This window comes from Rhipicephalus sanguineus, chromosome 7 (assembly GCF_013339695.2).
Source record: "Rhipicephalus sanguineus isolate Rsan-2018 chromosome 7, BIME_Rsan_1.4, whole genome shotgun sequence".
NCBI lineage: Eukaryota > Metazoa > Arthropoda > Arachnida > Ixodida > Ixodidae > Rhipicephalus > Rhipicephalus sanguineus.
Window position 1 is genome coordinate 30549164 of NC_051182.1, and position 22927 is coordinate 30572090.

The 22927-nt window shown below is 46.2% G+C and overlaps 1 protein-coding gene across 1 annotated transcript; it reads right to left on the bottom strand.

The window, feature by feature from the left end:
• Positions 1–8527: 8527 nt before the first annotated feature.
• On the bottom strand, positions 8528–22411 carry LOC119398590 (BTB/POZ domain-containing protein 6-B). The gene is made up of 2 exons (XM_037665424.1): positions 22296–22411; positions 8528–9149 (listed from the first exon to the last, which is right to left on the bottom strand). The coding sequence occupies exons 1-2, from the start codon at positions 22409–22411 to the stop codon at positions 8528–8530; spliced, it is 738 nt and encodes a 245-aa protein (XP_037521352.1).
• Between the last annotated feature and the right edge of the window lie 516 nt (positions 22412–22927).

Genomic DNA, 22927 nt, shown 5'->3' on the forward strand with positions numbered 1-22927 from the left:
TTCCTTCCTCAAGAACAACATAAAGCCCTTGCCAGAGTTTAACTGCCATGTCTGAAGCAAGCGAGACGAGCAGTCAACTGCCTCCCTCTTCTGGGTGAAAGGGTGTCCCCTCAACAGCATCGCGCGTACTTCGGACCGCGGCGGCGGTGAGGTGGTAGAGCGTCCGATTCGTGAGGTACTGCGTTCGATTTCCATTGCCGCCGGACACCCACCGATTTTGCAAATGGAGATGAGGTACGCCGACCTGGCGCTTGGTGGTGCGGGCACTCACATTCGAGAAAGTGGCCCCGCTTCCTATTATACGTTTCACCTTCAGTATATTATGGAAAGTTCTTTTTTGAATGAATTGTCGACAGGTAATTGCGCTTTCTGACTTCTCTTTTAAATTTAAACGAAAGTGTTTTATGCCGGGTCATTTTTTTATATTACTCTCAATTTATTAAAAAAGCGCTGCAAATTGGGCTAGTAGACCGTGGTTCAGGGGAAATAGTAAAAGACAGCGCCAACTCAAGAGATGACGAGATCGTGAAACTGGCGACACAAGCGGTGTTGTTGTCATTGGCATTATTTCGCTCTTGTGTTAGCGCTTTCAGCGGTGTCTTTTGTTCTTTACCACCTCCCGTCCACACCAACATCAGAGCGGAGCAAAACTCCTGTTCTGATATCGCTTAAGGGTGGATTCACTCTCAGATGCGGCTTGTTGGAGAACCGACCCGTTGTTGGTCTATTGAGCCGCGACGCCACGGCATCGCATTCAAGGCTGCTGGATTTCTCACCGCCTTCTCACCGCTCAATTCGATTCCCTTCTTCGCGCACGAAGTTTAGATGACTGCCGGCAACGGACTCGAGTAAGAACGACCTCAGGCCGCAAGTGCGCTCGGCGAAAACTATGAGACGACCAAATGCTCGCGCCGTTCGCTGTGTTTACGCACCGTCCAGGCGCCAGAGTAAGACGATCCACCGATCGCGCTCTCTCGGTTGGCGAAACCATCTGCGGGGCAAAAATCAGCCCAGCCGGGACGCCGAGCCGTAGAATTAGCAGAGGGCTCCTAGGCGCAAGCTGCATGGGCCATGGCAAACAAAGAAGCGGCCCGAAAAAACGCACTGCAGTCTATTCGGCGTATAACACCGATGTGTACAATTCATTTCTAAAAATATAGTTATGTCATACTTTTGAGACCAAACCGTCCCGCCGCTGTGGCACAGTGGTTACGGTGCTCGGCTGCTGACCCAAAGGTCGTGGGTTCGATCCAGGCCGATCCAGGCCTCACATTTCGGTGGAGGCAAAATATGAGAGGCCCGTGTAGTGTGCGATGTTAGCGCACGTTAATGAACACCAGATGGTCGAAATTTTCCGGAGCCCTCCATTACGGCGTGCCTCTTATTTAATCATGGATTTGGCACGAAAAACCACAAATATTCTTATTATTATTTAAGACCAAACTGTTCGCCTCGTTATTGTTATTGATCATCGTGGACGTGACAGCGCTTGCTGGGCCGGTTTGTACGGAGCATATTATTGGAGGGTAAATCCAGCTTTAGGTGAAAAGCTTTGCGAAAAGTACGATAAGGTGCCGCGCACGAAGTCGCCGAGTAGCTGAAGCGAGAAGAAAAAGGAAAATTACAGTAGGCTGCAGCCTAATTTCGTGATTTACCCAGAAGCATATTCGCGAAAGCTGCGCAATGTAGGTATCGTGTGATATGAAGACTCCCTCGTTTATGTTTCTTTGCGGCTTTTCTTCTTAATCTGTTGAGATTTGTTCTTGGCACACTTATTTTGTTTTTTTTTAAATTTCATTTTTAGAGCTGTCGTCCCTATACACAGTAAGTTTGACTTTCATTTGTGTGACACTTTTTTTTCCGACGCATATGTAAATAAAGGTAAAAAAAGCGGCACCGTCATACAACCACCAAAATCATTTTCAACAAAATAATAATAATAATAATAATAATAATAATAATAATAATAATAATAATAATAATAATAATAATAATAATAATAATAATAATAATAACAATAATAAAGCGCTTATGAGCGCCTGCCGTCTCTGAGTCTGGCCAGCGGTAAAGGGTGTGTATATAACGCTCGCCGTAGCTAACTGGGCATCTCCATTTCGTGGCGTAGTGGCTAGCGCCACGCACTGCGGTGCGAGAGGTCCCTGGTTCGATTCCGCGCCTCGGAAGCATTTTTCTTTGGGGCCTTTATACATATGTGTACATACTTATACATATACGGTGAATGACGGCGGCAACGGGGACGGACAAACACCAGCTGAGACTGACCATATAATTGCTATCGCAGTAATAAAAACTCACAGGGTACCTTGTGCACTCACCTAAGACGACTGGAAGGCGAAAGCCATCTTATTTTCCTTCTCAGTCGATGCAGTGTTCCTGCCCCGCCACCCTCCGAAAGCCCTCTGCGCCTAATGTGGTTTTGCATTGCCTCCAGGATCGGAGGCACCTCACCTGGTTTTGCACTGCCTTCGTGATGGGCCCACCGTTGACCACGCTACGATGTCATGTGATGACGTCATAGTGACGTCACATATTTTGGTGATCTGTGACGACATTATGACGCCATATAGTGACGTCATGATGATATATTTTGCATCGCTCGTGTGGACGCCGACGCGGGACGCCGGTCAATTTTCGCGTTTGATGAGGCATCTAAGGCTTTCGCAATAATAATAATAATAATAATAATAATAATAATAATAATAATAATAATAATAATAATAATAATAATCAATCAATCAATCAATGATTTATTTAACGTGCCCAGGAACAACCGTAAGGTCTTTGTGCTGGCGCACGCAAAAAAAAAACAATAAAAATAAACAATACAATACAGACAGTTTTCAGAAATAAAAAGAGCAAAAACACGTAGACAAAGAGAAATCAACACAAAAGGGGAGGAGTAAAATAAGACAACACGAGAAATATTGACGGGGCATAAAAAATTAGATTGCATATATACAACTATGTGGAAAGACTGAGAAGGGAAGACTTTGTACATTGTGCCACACTATGTCAAAACAGTGCAAAGCTCGGATAAAAACAATGATTGTGGGCTATGAAAAACGTCAAGATCAAGAAAATTAACATTATAGAGACTTTGTATTCTGTGAACGGTAGAGTGTTGGAAGAAGCAGGCGGGTACATGAAACGGTCTGTTCTCTCTGGTTAACTTACGAGGAATTCGAAAATTTACACAATTGAGAAGTACAGGGCAGGATATGATACCGTGGACTAGCTTGTAAAGAAATAAGAGATCAGAGCGATTTCGTCGGCAGTGAAGTGATGGCAGTGATAATAATTCAGCAGTACTTGAACGAGATCCAGAGTCATTTTTAGCAAAGCGATGGTTATATATGCTGAGGAATTTTTTCTGGACTCGTTCAATGGTGTTACCGCTGGATTGAGCAATGCCATTCCATATCACGGACGCATACTCAAGTTGCGGAAGACATATTGCCGTGTACAATTTGTGTAGGGCCATGGGAGACCTGAATTCTCGAGATATTCTACAAACACATCCGAGAGAACGAAGGCCCTGCATAGCAGCACGCTTAACGTGAAAAGAAAAGTTTAACGCGCTGTCAACAACAACACCAAGATCACTGATTTCATAAACCTTGCATAACGGCACAGAATTGACAGAGTATTGAAATGACACGCTAGATGTTTAGCGAGTGATAGACATGAATTTTGTCTTCGAGGTATTCAGAGAAAGGTTATTACCGTCGCACCATTCGGAAAAAGAGCGCAAGTCTGAGTGCAGCAAGCGACAGTCGTTAACTGAATGAATTTCCTTAAAAATCTTGATGTCATCGGCATACAAGAGCAAAGAAGAATTACGAATGGCAAAAGAAACATCATTAACGTAAATTAAAAATAGGAGTGGGCCTAATACCGACCCTTGAGGGACCCCACTAGTCACTTTATACAAAGAAGACGTTTGGCCATTTACGGCAACATAACAATATCTATTGAGCAGATAGCTCTGCAGGAGATTCACAACTGACAAGTCAACATCAAAGTGCGCAAGTTTAACCATAAGCAGCGTGTGGCTGACTACGTCAAAAGCCTTGCTCAGGTCACAGTAAATTACGAACCTGTCCTCTCTGAGAAATAGGTGTGGAGATCTGCGTCATGAAACTAGCAAGATTTGTGGTAGTTGAGCGGCCAGCGAGAAAACCATGTTGATTAGGAATCAATGAGTTTTTCACACTAAAAGACAATATGTCGTGAAGAGCCAGCTCGAAGATCTTTGATGTGGCACATAGTAGAGAAATCGGGCGATAATTAGAAGCATCTGTTTTAGAGCCCGACTTAAATACTGGAAAAACATGAGCAGTTTTCCACATGCTTGGAAATGTGGAAGTGTCCAGGCAGTTATTAAATATAAAATATAATAATAATAATAATAATAATAATAATAATAATAATAATAATAATAATAATAATAATAATAATAATAATAATAATAATCCGGAGATCCCGTGCGTTGTGGGAATCGACCTCGTGCGAAGCAGTCGGCGAGTAGCTGCCTATGCTGAATTTACCGCTTTGAGTCAAGCCTCACGAGGTGGATCAACGTCTTTGTCGAATTCTGTAGTTGAGCGCATATCGAAGGCTTGCCAGGCACGTCGGCTGTACTAACGCGTAAAGGGTAGTTCATGGTCCGACGAAACGTCGGCACTCACGTTAAAGCGATGTCAGTTGCATCGTAGAACGAAGTGCGCGCTACGGTGCGATGAGAGATACATTTCATAACTAGCGGTCGTCGGCGGATCCGAGCAACGCCTGGCTATATAGCTTGCGGAGTCAATATTTATTTCATAGTTATATAAGCGGATAGATACCACCAGTGAAACCGCAATTTGCATTGGCCCGACATGACGCTTGTATAGGGTCTCTTTCGTAAGTAGTATGAAGCACAGGCGTGGCTCCGCGGTAGAATATCTGTCATTTTTTGCTTCCATCGGGATTTTTCTATCATCAATAATGCCGTCGAAGCCGGGACCGCATTTTGTGCAACACCGGCTCCTTAACGCTATCGCATGAATATTTCCAAATTCTGTTCTCGATGCACCTGGGTTGATATGGACTGCGGATCACCTGTGGCGCATACCCGTATATCACGCGCTGAGTAATGATATATGCCAGCGTGACTGGTGAAAGGATTTAATGACGTACGTGACAGGCAAGTCGCGTTACTGATGTCATGACCTGTAAGTCGTTTCGTCGTAGCCTAATCTCCTCCTATGCCAATTTTGGTATTAAGATAAGGAGACGAACACGACAGCGCTCAGACGTAGGCGTCCGGATGGATGGATGGATGGATGGATGGATGGATGGATGGATGGATGGATGGATGGATGGATGGATGGATGGATGGATGGAAAGAAACGGTCAGAGTGCCTTCGGTTGACAAAGAAATGCTTCGCATTTAATATCAATAGTAACTTACCCAACTTTCCCGCATTATTTCTTTTCGTATTACCCGCCGTCGTGGTCGAGTGGTTATGGAGCTTGCGGAGGCCAGTGGAGCCCTGCATAGGAGCCTCACTCACCTGCTCACAGAACCACTTTCACATTGGAATAAACTTTCATCAATTCAATTCACTTTCATATATGCAGTCACTCCACGGCATGTGCCGTTTATGGGAGAGAGAGAGCGAGCAACTTTGTTAAAAAAAAAAGTCCGGCGAGTTTTCGGGGATTCGAGCGAATATCCCCACCTAGGCGCGAGCCACAAGCACTTGAGCTCTGGCGGCTGCCTCAGCCTGCTGGACGGCCCGGAGTTGGTCCTCGAGAGCGAAGCTGAGCAGTGCAGTTTCCCAGCGCGTTCGGTTCGAGGCTGCGTCTCCGTCTGGGACCCCACCTCTGTCACACTTCCATAACATGTGTTCCAGATTTGCCCTGGGTTCGCAAAACTTGCAGCTTGCCGAATAAAGCTCTCTGTAACAGAGATTCACGATCGCTGGGCTCGAAAACGTTCTGGTGTGCAGCTGTCACCACGTGACCGCCTGCTTCTTGTTCAGTGTTTGGTGTGGTGGCGGAAATTTGCACCTGGCCAATCTGTAATGCTGTGTTATGTCTCTGAAACTAGTGAGACGATTCTCCCCGACCGACGTGGGGAAAAAAAAAAAAACTAACCACGCCGCAGTGTGTGCGCTACACTTTGCTTGGTTTTTGTTCAAATTTAAGCGCGGTTTTAAAAAGACTTACCGGGGAGGCAGATCAGTTGTAGACAAGTGCTTTATTTACTTTGGAGCGATTAATACTTAATAATATCTGGGGTTTGACGTGCCAGAACCATGACATGATTATGAGGCACACCGTAGCGCAGGGCTCAGGAAATTTCGACCATCTGGTCTTCTTTAACGTGCACCTGGAATCTAAGTACATGAGCCTCTAGCATTTCGCCTCCATCGGAATGGGACCGCCGCGGCCGGGATCGAACCCGCGACCTTCAGGTCAGCAGTCGAGCACCGTAACCGCTGCACCACTGCACCGGACGCGATTGCTTCCTTCTCTTCTCTCTTTCAACTTTTGCGATCATCTCGCATGACTCCGAACCTTATTCATAGCTGAAGTCGACAAATGGGAACGACACATGCTTATCTGACGGAACTTTAAGCGAAGCTTCTATGAGTTACAGATTTTGGTGGCGGTGGCGGCATCGTTCGCGAAAATCCCGGCGCCGGCGAGTGTACAGAAATGCGGGTTTTCACAAATAAGCCCCTCGAAGGTGCGCCGATCGCATGCGTATGTGTATGCGCCGTTTTCCAATAACTGATGCACTCCCGATCGATGACTTATCGGAGACCTGACGTTTATAGTATGGAAATATCATCATCTTTCGAGGTCACCTGTCATTTCGCGTTGCCACATATCATTGCTGCGTTTCATTGTTTCACGCACGACTGTCGTTCTTGCCTGTAGCAACGTAAGCGTTTCGCTGTTAATCCCGTGGGCGAACGTCCAATTCCCGGCATGGAGGAAGGCGAAAGTTAGGAAGGAGCATTGTGCAATGCGATAAAAAGAAAGAAAGAAAGAAAGAAAGAAAGAAAGAAAGAAAGAAAGAAAGAAAGAAAGAAAGAAAGAAAGAAAGAAAGAAAGAAAGAAAGAAAGAAAGAAAGAAAGAAAGAAAGAAAGAAAGAAAGAAAGAGGTAGCAGTAGTAAGTCACGCATGAACGAGCCTCGCTTCATTTGCACCCATTTTCCCGACTGAGGAAGAGCTCATTATATTTTAAGAAATATATAGTAGCCCGAACATCTAATCTTCCATCATGCGTTGTTTAAAACATTTACGTTAATCGAGAGAGTGTGCTAATGAAAAGACAAAGAACTACTGTTTCATAACAGGTGAAAAGCATGTCTTTATTCAGAGAACGTACTACAGACTTTTTGTGCCACAAAAAAACGCACCACTGAACCGGTTGGCGCTATCAAAACAGGTCGATATGTTTGCCCGGCGATTTGTTTAGCAGCCTAGAGGTTCCCATCGAAGTCAGAACACTACTGTTATAGGGCATGACTCCTTCCTCTGCCCGCCTACACTGTCTCAATGCCGTTTTACAGCTAAATTGAACATCATGAAAAAGTGGACTTCGTGAAGTCAAAGGTGGGATTCCACATTTTATCTCTCCTTAGAGCCACGTGATAGGGTACGCTTACATAGTGGAAACGAACACAATTATATTTAGGTGAAATCGTCTAACGGCGTGATAACAAATGCTTACCATTTTTAACACTACAAATGTGAAATAAGGATATGCTTTTTATACGTTAAAAGTACACGTTTAACTGAACGCTGCACCTCTGCTTGGAGGTGACAATATAAACGTAAACTGCGAGAAAAGAAAGAGCAGCCAGTAGGGAAGAAAAAACGACTGCGATTGTATTCAGGAAGGGGAAACCTGGTTGAAAAAAAAAAACAAGCAAAGAACATTAACTTGTCCAAAATCACGAATTTTCTGGAGATTTTAAGTGGGTGCTATAAGGTGCAAGCCAGTTTTGCGGCAGATGATATTACGTTATGGCTAGATGAGCTATAGCTTTGTCGTGAGAATCCGCGCTTTTGTGTAATATCCAAACACCTACAGTCAACTCACTTCGACGGGTTTTGGAAATTAATACTGAAAACGGACTATCTAGGCTTACAAGAATTACTGCGTTGAGATTTTAGCATGACACATACATCACTGTTAAAAAAGAAGGGCAGATGGTAACAACGGAGACAGTGAAAACGTTTCGTGAGGCTTTATACTATCTATGAGATGTCCCTTCCAGCTGGAATGTGGGGACTGCCTACAGCGTAACATTAGAAACATTTCTACCTTGCTAAATTAGTTTAAGGCGCAGCCACGTTCGTGAAATGAAACCTTTCTCTACTGGAGTCTGGTTTAGCGCGGCACAACGTGCCAACATCGACAGTGTTGTCAACGGGTAACTCTTACAAGAACTCAACTATGACTACAAGCAAAATATCTGGAGCTAAGGTTCGCGCGCAAGCTTAGCCGCGAGCCTCCCGGATGTCGCAGAATCCCGCTGGCAGGGGCATCGAACCTCGTTTCACAATGTTGCTGCATAGAGCCCGCGCTTCCGCATCTGTGAAGACTCCCCACGCGTTAGGACCATCGATGAACTCTTGCGGCGTCAGTGCGAGGAATCGTAGCTGGGGGAGCAGCGGCAGCATGACAGCCCGCAAATCTGCCGATTCACCTTCGTGCCCGCCGCACGCTTCATCGCGTGTAGGTGCGCACGATTGCTCCATGGGCTTCAAGCGCTGCTGCCCCCAGGCGTGCACGGCTTGTAGCACCAATGCCTCGGACACATTGGTGACAAATTTGAGGACATATTTGATCGTAGCTTCGGTGCAAGACTTAAACTTCGCGGAGGAGATAACTTCAAGGCTGTTATTGATAATTACTATCACTGCGGGGGTTGTTAATGCTTCTTCGCCGACGGTCAGCGCGTAGTCCAGGAAAGGACACACGTCATCGGGAGTCATATGGAAATCCATGAATTTGAGGCATTTTTCCTCCAGCTGCGGTATGAGGTACTTGGCAGCAGCGGTACGGGTACATGCGGCTTGATGTACGGTTTTTACTTCAAGATGTCCGCTGTAGAAGTATCTGCGTGGCAAGAAAAGAGACAGACAATGTTTAGAATAGCCTGGCTAGCCTAAATGTACTGGGGCGAACGAGGACGAATGAGAGCGAACAGTGGGATAAAAGCAATGTTCAAAATGAAATTCACAATAACCTCCATATATTACCAAAGAATTAATTTTGGAACACGGAAAGTGACTATCATCCATGGCTGCTTACAATGCCAAACATGGAATTGTCGGTAGATGGCATATTCAGAAAAATAGAAATGCTCATTCAAGCTGCGAAACAACTAGCGCTTTACCAGATATTTATGCGGTATCCAGGATACATACTTGTCTATACAGATTGATGCAGTGTTAAACCCTCTTGAACTTCAGTCTTTATTATGCCGCACCTCAACATACAAGAATCACTTAAAGGGTCCCTGAAACGGTTTTGGCGATTTCGCACAAACACATTGGGCCGGTAGAGCAAGTCCTAAGGGTCATTTACAGACCGATTTAAGCTCTGTGCGTAACCTGTGTAATTTATTACAAGTAGGGGTGTGCGAATATTCGAAAGTTTCGAATATTCGTCGAATATTAGATTTGAAATGTTCGTATTCGATTCGAAAATCGTGTATTCGAAAGTTTCGAATATTCAATAACTTCGAATAATCGAAAAATTCGATTATGCGATTCGATTATCATGCATAAAATAACTCGTCTTCCACATTTCTGCTGCGTTCGTATAGCTAAAAACGTTGCCGAGAGGAGCGATAAACATCGTAAGTACACGGAGGCACGATATGGATGGATGGATGGATGGATGGATGCTATGAACGTCCCCTTTATAACGGGGCGGTGACAAGTGTGCCACCATGCTCGAAAAAAAAAGAAAAAAACCTTTACTCTTTTTTTTAGCGTTGGCCTAGTGTCTTTACTTCAATTAAAACTATTTTACTCCAGAAGAAAAAAAAACCTTAAGTTTTCAGCTCCGTTCTGTGCCCTTTACGGCAGAATGTCCTTATTTTTTTTCCCAATATTTTATTTTTGTCCTTTCTCTCTAGTTTTCTGCCACCAATACTCTAACCGTCTCTTACTTATTTCAATCGGGGGTGTGTTCAGCTTTCCATTGTCTCTAAAACCCAGGGCGTCATGTAGGCTCGTGCCCAAACGTACACCTGGGTGGATGTCTCTACATTCAATCAGAACATGCTCCGCCGTTTCCTGATTTTCCCCGCAGCACGTGCATTGTTCTTCTTTACTGAATCTCGCTTTATAACTACCCGTTCTAAGGCAACCCGATCTCGCTTCAAACTGTAAAGCGCTTCCCATTGAATTGTCGTAAAATGCCATCCCTCCTTATTTCATTTTTGCCCTTTTGGTAGTTATTCAAAGCCGGTTTTTTCTCCATAGCTGCCATCCAGTAAATCCTCTCCGCCTCTCTGACTTTTCGCTTAACGCTCTTTGTTGACATGCTGCTTACACTACCAGCCGTATATTTACTAGTGAGCCTCCTAGTTCTTTTTCTCCACTGTGTGTCCACGCTGTTCCTATACAAGTAACGGAACACCTTCTCTGCCCATCTACTCTCCTTCATATTCCTTAGCCTTTCTTCGAACCTTATTTTGCTCTGAGCCTCCCTCGCCTCAAAACCTGCCCATCCCATATCGCCCTCTACGGCCTCATTTGTCGTCTTCCCGTGAGCGCCCAATGCGAGGCGTCCCACAGTCCTTTGATTTATATCCATTCCCGATTGCACCTCTGCCCTCATGCACACCATTGAGTTCCCAAAAGTAAGCCCCGGAACCATTACACCTTTGCACAGACCTCGAAGCACCTCGTACCTATTGTATCCCCACAATGCTCTGTGCTTCATTATTGCAGCATTCCTCTTTCCTTTTGCTGCTGAGGCTTTTTCCTGTACCTCCATGTACCTGTCACCCTCATTTATCCATACTCCGAGGTACTTGTATTCGCTCACCCTCGGTATTTCTTGGCCCTGTATTGACACCGCCTGATCACAAGGGTCATTGAATACCATCAATCCACATTTTGTTACACTAAATCCTAGTCCTAGAGCTTCCCCTTCCCTTCTGTATATATCCGCCAGCTGCTGTATATCCTCTCGACTGTCAGCAAATAAGACAATATCGTCAGCATAAAATAATCCTGGAAGCTTCTGCTCAATCATCACGCCGCCCTGTTTGTGTGACAGATTAAAACCAAAGTTGTTACCTTCTAGCGCTTTTTCCATATTCGCCATGTACAGCATGAATAACAGCGGGGACAAAGGACATCCCTGTCTCAGCCCCTTGCTAATCTCAACGTTCTCTTTGCTACTCATTCCTTCCCATTCTATGCAAACTGTATTTTCTCGGTATATCTCCCTCAAAAGCTGTATACAGTCGTCGCCTATGCCCATTCCTTTCAATATATCCCACAAAATTTCCTGATTAACGTTGTCGTACACCCCAGTGATGTCTAGAAAAGCCATGTACAAGGGCCTATTTTCTATTTTAGATATTTCTATACACTGAGTGAGAACAAACAGGTTATCGTCTAACCGCCTGTCGACTCGAAATCCATGCTGGAGTTGTCCCAAAATATCGTTGTGTTCTGCCCACTTTTCTATTTTCATTTTTGCTGCTTGCATCGCCAACCTGTATAGTACCGATGTAATGGTTAGTGGTCTATACGAGCGAATGTTATCCTTTTCTTTCTTGCCTTTATAGATCAAGTTCATTCTACCTTTTCGCCAACTATCCGGTATTTGCCTGTCCTTTAAGCATTTTTCTACAGCTTTCAGCAGTGCTTCTTTAGTGCTATTTCCTAGTTCGTTAATGAGGCTAACGGGAATCCCATCTAAACCCGCGGCAGTGCGCTTTGGAATTTTTCCTTCAGCCTTTTTCCAATTGAAATTCTCCAGCACTAGCTCTTCCTCGGTTGCTCTCTCCGCCACACTTTTACTCACCGGGGAAATCCCCTGGACGCTCTTTTTAAACGAATCGGCTGTTACCTTTCGAATGTAACCTAGCGCTTCGTACCCTTCCAATTGATTTCCTCCTTCATCGAGAATATGTTCTTGCGTTGTGACAGACTTCCTACCTAGCGCCTTTATGTGGCTCCAAAATATCCTAGGTGCGGCCTCCTTTTTTTTTCGTGAATCTCTGTCACCCAGCGTTCACTTTCGCCTTTAATTTTTGCCTCGACCAATTTCTGTACAATGGATTTTTTCTCTAGATATATTTCCCATATTTCGTTGACTTCGTCCTGCGGTCGCTTGTCCTTTTTTGCCCTTCTATGATTCCGTGATGCTTCACGCCGCTTCTCGATCGCTTCCCGGATTTCCTTGTTCCACTAACTTTTTGGCTTCCTCTTTCCTTTCCAGCAAATAGTTTTCTTCTCTCTCCCTATCTCTTTCGTCATTAGATCTAATAGCTCACTGTACTCCCAGTCCTTGCCTGGTATTTTGCCTACTTCTTCCTCGACTCTTGTGGCTATATTTATTATTTGTTTGTCATTTAAATACGAGGTGCCAGACTTTGATTCTATGCTCTCATTTCCAGTTTTATATCCCATTTGTAATGTTATTCGTTTATGATCACTACCCAAGCTTTTAATCCCTTCCTCGTCTATTCTCATTTCTCTCAGTTTGTGATAAATTCCTTCAGACATGAGACAATAATCAATACTTGACTGTTGTTTCCGACTTCCCACGTGATCTGGCCGTCACATTTAGGCCCCGTGTTAACTATCTCCAGACTATGTTGCTCGCAGAGATCTATCTGCCTGCGACGAGCGCCCCAATACGTGTGATTTATGACTGGTGCATCTCCGACGTGCAGCGCTGTTGGCGATCATGTAACCGTACATTTTCAATATTATGCGGCCGTAACGTGCCGCACTACCCATCGTTCACTATGCGGGACCACTTCTGAAGAAAGACAGTGACCCACGTGACTGGTGGCTGACTGTAGGCACCTTCAAATACCCCAGTCTGGCAAAGCTTTGCCCCATGTACCTCCCTATAGCAGCCACTTCTGTTCCAAGCGAGCGTGCCTTTTCAGTGGCAGGGGGTGGGGTGTTGTCTCTGTTAGAAGGGAGCGCCTGCTGCCTGATCACGTGGAGCAACTCATATTTCTTCATGATAACATCTAGTCATTACTTTCATTGTGCTGTGATATTTGCTTGTGCTGTGATGTGCATTGTGCTAGCCTGGACATTGTGTTCTGGAGATAGCAGTGTATGTTGTGTTGCCAGTCAGGCTGTTAATGTTTTTTTTTTCAAGTAGCTACATGTTAAATAAAATATTGTTACTGTGGAGGCATTTTATTGCGATAGCAATTGTATGGACAGTCTCGGCTGGATTTTGCCGTCGCCGTCGTCATGCACCGTATATGCATAAGTATGTATATATATATATATATAAAAGCCCCAAAGAAAAATAATTCAGAAAAATGCTCCCGAAGCGCGGAATCGAACCAGGGACCTCTTGCTCCGCAGCGAGTGGCGCTAGCCACTACGCCACGAAACGCAGATCCTCCACGTAGGTAACGGCGAGCGTTATATACGCACCCTTTACCGCTGGACGGACTCAGAGACGGCTGCGCTTATAAGCGTTTCTTCATTACCAGCGAGATGGCGTTAGGAGCGCGAAAGGCGCATTTAAAAGTCGTCGGCGAGCTCGCTCGCTTCTTCTTATACTTGCGCAGGAAGAACCTTGTACCTTCCGCTGTCTGCTTGCGCGGTTTTCTTGTGCTGAGGGGAAGAGGGATGTTTCACGCTTTCACCGTGATGTCCGCGCTCATGTTACGGAGCGTACGGAAGCCACTCGAACTCAAGAGACGCTGCTAAACGAACAAACAGAAGATGAGCGCGAACTATCAAGTGTCACAGCTCGACACTTGAAGCACGCTAGTTTCCTTCGCTGCTTCGGCCGCCTTTGCAACAGGAGCGCTGTTCAAACTGAGAGTATCCATTGGCGAGCCTCACTTCGAATAGCATTAGTTTCTTGCTATCGCATTCATTGCTTCGCCCTTGCGGCGAAACTGTGACTTTTTTTTTTCTTTTGATATTCGATATTCGATTCGATATTCGAAGGTGGATATTCGTATTCGATTCGTATTCGAAAACTTTGATATTCGCACACCCCTAATTACAAGGCTTTAAAGCTGCGAATCCCCACCGATCACAGCGGCTGAGCCAAACGCGTTTTCAAACCGCCCACAGTGCGCGTCGTATTGGAAGCGCGACGTTACGCAGGCGGCTGATCTGATTGGATCCACAGTGCACGTCACAGGCGATTTTTTTTGCGACATAACTGCGAACAAATGTCATTCGCGGTCTTTGAAACTCTTTATAATTTGTTTTGGTTAAGAACCAGTCACTAATAAAGCGAACACAATCGCAATTTACAACTAGACTTCAGGACTTCCGGCGCACAGCGAACGTCAACTGCATGTGATATCACGCGCTCCATGTTGACGTGAGCTGCGCGACCAGTGTGTATCGCGAGCTTTCCGTCTGACATGATGAATCGCCCTTGCTGCGTTGTGGGCTTCATGTCCAGCGATTGGCGACAAGTGAAAAAACGACGCCGTGTGTCTTTGAATGGCAGCAGGCGCGCCAAGTGGCTGGAGCGCATCGGACTCTCTGTATCGGATCGACGGCAGGATATACGCGTTTGCGGTCGCCACTTTAAGCCGGAAGACTACGAGCTCAGTTCCATGTTTATGCAGCGATTCGGCCTCGCTCTGAAGTGGTATCCCCTCAAAGCCGACGCACTGCCGTCTTTGTTCCTTACCGGTGAAAAGGTAAGTTCACAATCGATCCAGATCGTGTGCTGTGTGTGCATAGTAGAGCTGTGCACGGGCCGTATTTCCGAGCCCGAGCCCGGCCCGGGCCCGCTGACTTTGTAGAAGGCCCGCCCGAGCCCGACGGCAAAGGGCTGCGAGCCCGCCCGGCCCGGCCCGACGTACGAAAACACAATCCCGGTCCCGGCCCGCCCGGCCCGGCCCGGCTTTTTGAAGGTTCGCTGCGAAAACAAAACATCGTTTTCCGGTAATTTGGCATTTCATTGAGCATATCAAATATGATCAAACGACACACGACGAACAGTCTCTGTTACACAGATTACAAATTGTCGTGCAAAAATAGCAAGCAGTCCAACGATTCCGGGATCAACGAAGTGCGGCGCTCTTGCATTATGTAGCCCGCCGAACTGAAGTTACGTTCGCTGCTTGCACTCGTCGCCAGAATTGCTCACATCTTTTTTGACAGCATGGCAAGCTTGGCAATTTTATTTGCATCGCATACCTGCGGCAGCGCGGCACTTTTGCTACACAAGTAGACGGCCTCATACCAGCAACAGTGGAGTTCGCTCGCCAAAGCCGTCACGTGTATGGGGTATGCCCATGCAAGCGTCAGCTTGCACGAAGGCGATCTACGTCGAGTCGCTCGTCGCTGTCGCGTGCATTTTCACTCATATGGGATTTGGCCTTAAATCTAACGCGAACAGTCGCCTGGCGCCGTCACTAGCTCAGGTGGTGTTACATCTCTGTTTGTCGGAGTGCAACAGAGGCAGTGCTTTACCTGCTCCCCTTTTGTTTAAAGCAGCGAATGGAAAGGAAAAGCGGTAAAGGGCGGTCTCGGAAAGGGCGCTGTATGCGTGCTGGAAAACAATTGCCGCTCATTCTATATATTTCGGGCTTGAGTCGGGCTTTGCGCTAGGCCCGAGCCCGGCCCGATAAAACTCCAAGTAGCCCGAGCCCGGCCCGGGCCCGAGCTGAAAGTACGTCGGCCCGCCCGAGCCCGGCCCGCGGGCCGGGTCGGGCTCGGGCTTTCGGGCTACCCGGAGCCCGTGCACGCCTCTAGTGCATAGTGCGCGGTTCGCACGTGGGCACTCACAAAATTCCACGTAATCTCGTTAATTATAACTATAACGACTCCGTCTCTTCAATGTAGTGTGGCCAGTTTCGCAATAACTGTATATACACAGAATGCCCCTCGCCGCCATGCAATTTTCAGCACTGATTAAAAAATGACAGGGTGCATGTGAACTGAAACAATGCATTTGAAATATCTGCACAATTGTGTACGTCGTAGGGCCAGCTGGAAATCCCCGGTTCAACTGTGCGGTATGCGGTGTCGTATATAATGAGCTCAAATAAAACCCCGCGATAGTGTAACTCGTGTGCGACGACATTGATATAATACGGCCCGGCCAGTCTGGTGGTGGCGGATCAGGCGGATCACTGCTGCCACCCTCAGCACGAAGCGCCGGATCGCGAAACGGCGTGTCACTGTATGGGTCGAAACCCATTTCTCGGCTCATTCGGCGCAACCGCTCTTCGAGGCCGGGGTCCATTCTGAGCAACTGTCTGAACTGCCGTGAAACAAAACACACGCTGCTCGGATGGCGCTCGCAGGAGACGGATGATCAGCCGAGCCAGGGGCCCAGCGCCTGACCCACCGGTGGTAGAGTGTACTAGTGGCGTGAACGCGCCTCGCCGCCTGATGCCTTCCGCGTCGACCGTAGCGGCGGCGCTGCAGTCGCTCGGTACTGAAAGCGCGCCTCTCCGCGCGCAAGAACTGTTGGGCGTTTCGGCGGCACCCGGCCAACCCCAGTGGCCCAACCCGGCACTATTACTGATGCGGCTTTCGTTGAGTGTCTGTCATGATTAAGCGTAGGAGTTGTCGTCGTAAGCCCGAGGGACGAAACTTCAAAGCTTTGAATGGATGCTTACTGCATATATGCCTTTGAGAGATACTGAAAATTATTTCTTTTAGCCGAAGCGACTGCTGGAAGGTACGCAAAATATAAAAATGAAAACGGGCTGATATCAACACTGATGATTCGCGATATCGGTGTAATTGAGCCGAACTTATTGCTGGGCTAGTTAGTACGTAACTCTCAATTAACAAGACGCCGAACGACCGCCAGAAGAAAGAGACAGAGGAAACAGAAAGGGCGTGTCTTACTCTGATTTCTTGTCTTAAACCTTTCTTCTGGTGGTGATTCGGCGTCTAATTTATTCAGAGTAACTCAGCTGCTCTATTGGTATTTAGCTGTGCTCAGAAAGCTGTGTGATGATATCCTGCTGAAAGCATGCCGAACATTTGCCGCGCGTTGGCGAAGCTGTGTGTACGTTGGTACGTGTGCGTACGTTATATATATATATATATATATATATATATATATATATATATATATATATATATATATATATATATATATATGTAGCAGTTCTAGCTGTAATCTGCAACGTTCTAATCATTCTTTTTTTCTTTTCCCCGTGAGCCCCTGACGACGTGTCTTCAGCAATCAAAAGTCTCAAAGAAACCGGCCCTGGTATAGATAAAATCTCAGCACGACACTTAAAACTTGTAGTAGACATTATTTCTGAACCACTTTCTGTAATTATAAATCTTGCGTTCAAGCGTGGCAGTTTCCCCACTTCTCTAAAGATAGCTGAAGTTCTTCCGATTTTTAAAAAGGGTGATAAGCAATCTGCTTCCAACTACCGCCCCATCTGTATTCTTTCTTCCCTGAGTAAAGTCATCGAACAACTATTTATAATTCGGCTAAACAAGTACCTGCATAAATTTAATATACTGAAGCCCTGTCAATTTGGCTTTCGCGCTGGAAGTTCTACTGACCTGCTCTTCTTTCCCTATCAGACTTCATCAAACGCTCCATTGATTCAGGATTCGTAGTTGGGTCAGTTTTCTTGGACTTCACAAAGGCATTCGATACCATTAATGATCTCATTCTGTCCAGGAAACTCGAAGCATACAGTATTACAGGTTCATCCCTCAAATTTTTAAACAGTTACCTCCTTAACAGAAACCATACTGTTTACATATCGGGCTCATTTTCCTCTACTAAAACAATAAATCAAGGGGTTCGTCAAGGGTCATTACTGGGTCCGTTACTTTTTTTACTTTACATTAATGACCTTCCTGAGATTATACACATGGCTCACTGCGTTTTATATGCTGACGATACTACCATTTCCTTTGCGATAGATGTATTGATACCGACACTAATAAATTAAACGCTGTACTTCGTAGCGTGTCAAAGTGGTGCCACGATAATTTTTTAATTATTAATCCAAATAAATCTAAGTTTATGGTTTTTAGATCAGCTCAACGCAAGTTAACCTTTTCACCAGCAATCACAGTTGACTCTCATTTGATTAATGTCAGCGACAGCGTATCATTTCTTGGCGTTCACCTCGATGCTAACCTTACCTTTGCTCTCCCCATTGCTCACATTAGAAAAACGGCAGCATTCGGCATTCGCCATTACTCAAAGCTCGCTCATATTTTTCTCATAAAGCACTCCTTTCTCTTTACTTCGCATTCATTCATTCTCATATCACTTATGGTATCGCATCATGGGGGAATACTTACCAGTGTCATCTTTCATCCTTACATCTACAAAATCGAGGTCTTCGCGCTAATTTTAACTGCTCTCGCGACAGTAGCGCCATTCCCCTTCTTCAGTGCAATAACATCTTAACTGTTAGCAACCTATTTCGGTTTATTCTAATTATGTTTCTGCATAAACAAATAAAAAATCAACTTTCTGCAAATTTCATTGATCCCAAGATGTTAGTTAATACTAACACAACCAGGTTTGCAGCTAACAATAACTTTTTACTTCCTAAGGTTCATACTAACTATGGTAAATCATCTTCTCTCGTCTGTACCATAGAGTTTCCTACAATACTTACTAGAGGGAACTCTGGCGCTAGTGTCTATGGGAGCTGCAATGCATCGAGCTTCAGCCAGCATGGGAATGATGGGTAGTACACGGATTTGTCTAAACTTCGTACTTTCGGCTCCGTTTGGCTGGGCGCCGCCTGCATCCGCTTTGTCGCAAGATGAAGTTCAGCAAACGTTCAACAGTTCCACTTCACCGCTTAACTTTTTTTAGGCTCACCAATTCTAATCTGGTCACGAAGTTCACAACGATTCATTCTTTTATCTGAAAGAAAACCAAAGCACAGCAATAAACAAAGCCACAAGTGCGTTCGAAGCCCGCAAGTACAAAGACTAGGCAAATCCGTGTACTACCCATCCTTCCCATGATGGCTGAACGATCGCAGCGCCAGAGTTCCCTCTAGTTAATTTTAGGAAACTCTATGGTCTGTACCATCTCCATATGAAATAACTTGCCCACTTCACTAAAATGTAAAGTTTCTTTTATTTCATTTAAAAACTCATTAAAAGAGCATCTGTTAAATAGTTGATCGTTATTTTTTTGTGTTACTTCACACTGTATTTAAATTTATTATTTGTTTTTTTGATACCATGCCCTTTTGTTTTTCGATCTGCTTTGTGTATTCTTTGTTTCTGCGATTCTAACAGCTGCTTATTGTTGTTTTATTTATTTGTAAGCATCACCGAGGGTCCTGTTGCAGTCGTGTATATATATATATATATATATATATTGTGAAGAACCAGACAGAGACAACACCCGTTTCTCGGGCAAGCTGTTCTAATCTCAACCTCTTCTTCCTCTGCTCGATCCGCTCCCCGCGCGCCAGAGCCTCGGTTGCCCCCTCTTCGTCATCACACTCGGCCATGACTGCGAGCGCGCGGAACAGTCAGGCATATGTCTTCTGGTGGGCGGTGTTGGCTGCATCGCGGTGGTCGGTCCCGACCACGCTGCAAGTTGGTTGGGAGGACCTGCCAGAAGTGCCTCTGGTGGGCGACACTGCTGCATGGCGGTGGTCGGTCCAGGCCACGCGACGACTTGGCTTGAAAGGGCGCCTCAGCGTGCTCCTAGCGGGCGACCCTGGTTGATATGATGTGGTCGTATGTAGCCCGCACGTTCATGCCGTCGCAGTTGGGAGAACAGGGAAGGACGTTGGTGGGTCCTGTAACGCCACTTGCTGCACCGAACGAGGCCATCTGCTCTTTCTGCAATGGTTCGATGGGCCTCTAGGTATCTTACTAGACGTCTGTGGCAACGGGAAGCTGTGTTCACGCGCTGACCTTCGACGATGACCTTTTCTTGAAGCGACGCTGCGAGCAGCCGAGACATCCTCGTCAGAAGCCGCTCCAACAGCCGGAGACTTGTGCTGAACGGCAGGTCTTCGATCAAAACGATCTCAGCCGTGTCAAACACCTTGGCGGCTTCTGGGTAGACGTCTCGTAGCAAGTTGCAAACTTTTCTCACGTTCTGCCATTGCAGCTGTGCGGTACGCTCATCCGCTTTTCGTCTGTTCAGAGGGGGTCTTGCTGGAATCCACGAACAGGTACGGCGCGTTGCATGGTAGACCGTCCAGTTGCATGGCAGAACGTGCCGGTGCCTCCAAGGGCTCAAGCGACGACGAGCATGGGGGCAGCGTTTCCGACAGATGTGGACGGAAAACGATCTCGGCCACCAGCAGATTTGTTCTGGCGTTGGATACTGACGCCGAGTCCGTGACCTGATGTGGTATGCCTCGTCTCAGTTGTGTGTTTGTCCCAGGGCAGGTTGAGACACAGTCTGCTGGTGAGCTGCAGCGCACAGTTGCAGCCTCGAGGTGGTGCCCCTTCAGAGCTCCATCCTCGGTAGCGGTGAGGTTGGACTGGGTGGTGGCAGCGAGGTGGTGGTCAATCGGTCCAAAGGCAGCTATGAGCCTGGTGCTCCACTCGGCCCAGGATTGCTGCCTCACGCCGTCGTACCTGTGCCACGCCGCGGCACCTTCCCGAAGGCGGTCTACCGCCGTGGACCATTTCTGCGCCTCCGTCCAGGCTTCGCGATCTCCCAGGGCGTTGACGGTCGCCACCCATTTTTCTACGTCGTCCTGGAAGCCGCGGAATTCCGGTAGTACAAAGGTAGCCTGTGATGGTGATACGGCAGGCGCGAAACGGTAGAGTGTGTGGGCGAAGTCACCAAGTTGGATTGAGACCTGGCTGAGTGTAGACCGGACCTCTCTGCGTTGCTCAGGCGAGCTGGCCTCGAGGTCTAGCGAGGTGGCCACATCCAACATGGCGTTGATGGCTGTCAGTGCGGGAATTATTGGAGGAAACAGCGCAGAGCTCGACGCTGTCAAGGCGTTGGCCGTGACGCGAAGTCGCGCAATGGTACGCCGCAGGTGCGCGGCGCTCTCCGATGGTTCGCGTGCGGAGCCCGTAATGTCGGACCAGTAGGCGGTGGTGGTTGAGCCCACGACGGCGGGCTGCTGGTCCGAAGGAGCTCGTACCGCATCCTGTCGGCTGCGCCATTGTGAAGAACCAGACAGAGACAACACCCGTTTCTCGGGCAAGCTGTTCTAATCTCAACCTCTTCTTCCTCTGCCTCGATCCGCTCCCCGCGCGCCAGAGCCTCGGTGCCCCTCTTCGTCATCACACTATATATATATATATATATATATATATATATATATATATATATATATATATATATATATATATATATATATATTATATATATATATATGTATATATATTCCCGCGTGCGTTTCTTTATTACTTTTGCTGTATTCGGTTTTCGGGCACAAAGACTGTCAGCAACGCTCAGCGCGAACCGCGCCTCATTGTTCGAGAACCTTCGCGATCATTGCAGATCGTTTTGTTAAGATTGCGCGCAAGACGCCCACACTCGAGCTTATTCTAGAATTTGCACGACAGCCAGCGATAACGCTGGAATATTCGACGACACACGTTTAAATGCCGACGCGCTTCAGCGCTGGTCAGTTGATCGACGGTCGACGATCTGTACTGTGCATACCGTGTGTATTGCTGTAAATTAACTTTCCGTTTCCCGGCCACAAGTTCGGCCAAATAAACAGTTTCATCTTGACAACGCCGAGTGCTGTCTTCGTCGACGTCACGACCACGTGACAATATATTATATATATATATATATATATATATATATATATATATATATATATATATATATATATATATACGCGAGGATGAAGTTCAATGGATCCGGTGGGAAATGCAGTTTGGCAAGGAAGACAAACGTGCGAAACAACAACAACAATAATAATAATAATAATAATAATAATAATAATAATAATAATAATAATAATAATAATAATAATAATAACAATAATAATAATAATAATAATAACAATAATATAAAGCAAGTAAGGACCTACGCACTAAAACGAAGTGCGCGAAAGTATTTGACAAACAGTCAAAGATACAGGGAAGATGGAGGAAGAAAATGACTTACCGCAAGAGGCCACGCACGCCCTCTGGATGCAAATCGGTGATGACTACGCGGTCCTCCTTGGCGAAGTCGCCGTAGAACATGGCCCTGAACACGTCATTCTGTAACGCCATGATCATCTTGTGGGCCTTGAAAGTAGCCGACTGGCCTGGGAAATGGGCGGATTCAACCGAGATCTCCACGTCGGCAAGGTCGCCAGATTCAAATGATTCAGAGAACGAGAACTGCAAAAATAAAAAAAGATAATAACAATAATGATGATAAATAAAGCAAAGAAAAGCAATACTGGAAACAGGATAGTAAAAAATTCAGGAGTCCTTCCCCTATCCGGGAAAGGGGGGCAGGAGAAGCTTGGCGTGCACAGTGCACGTGAACACTGCTATTTCAATAAAAGCAGTGTGTTGAGCCACCCCACAGTGCGAACGATGACTAAGTTCACATTAGCATTTGCAGGACCTGTCAAATAATTCGACAGGCACTGGAAATGCTAATGTGGACCTGCGAATCTGGCAACCTGCAAATTTGGGAGATTCGTAAAGCAGGAGCAAGTGGGGGTAGCGAAAAAAAAGAAAACTGGCATACGCTTTTGTCTATTCTTTCTCAAGGCCGCAGGAGCGCCATACGCAGCAGCTCCA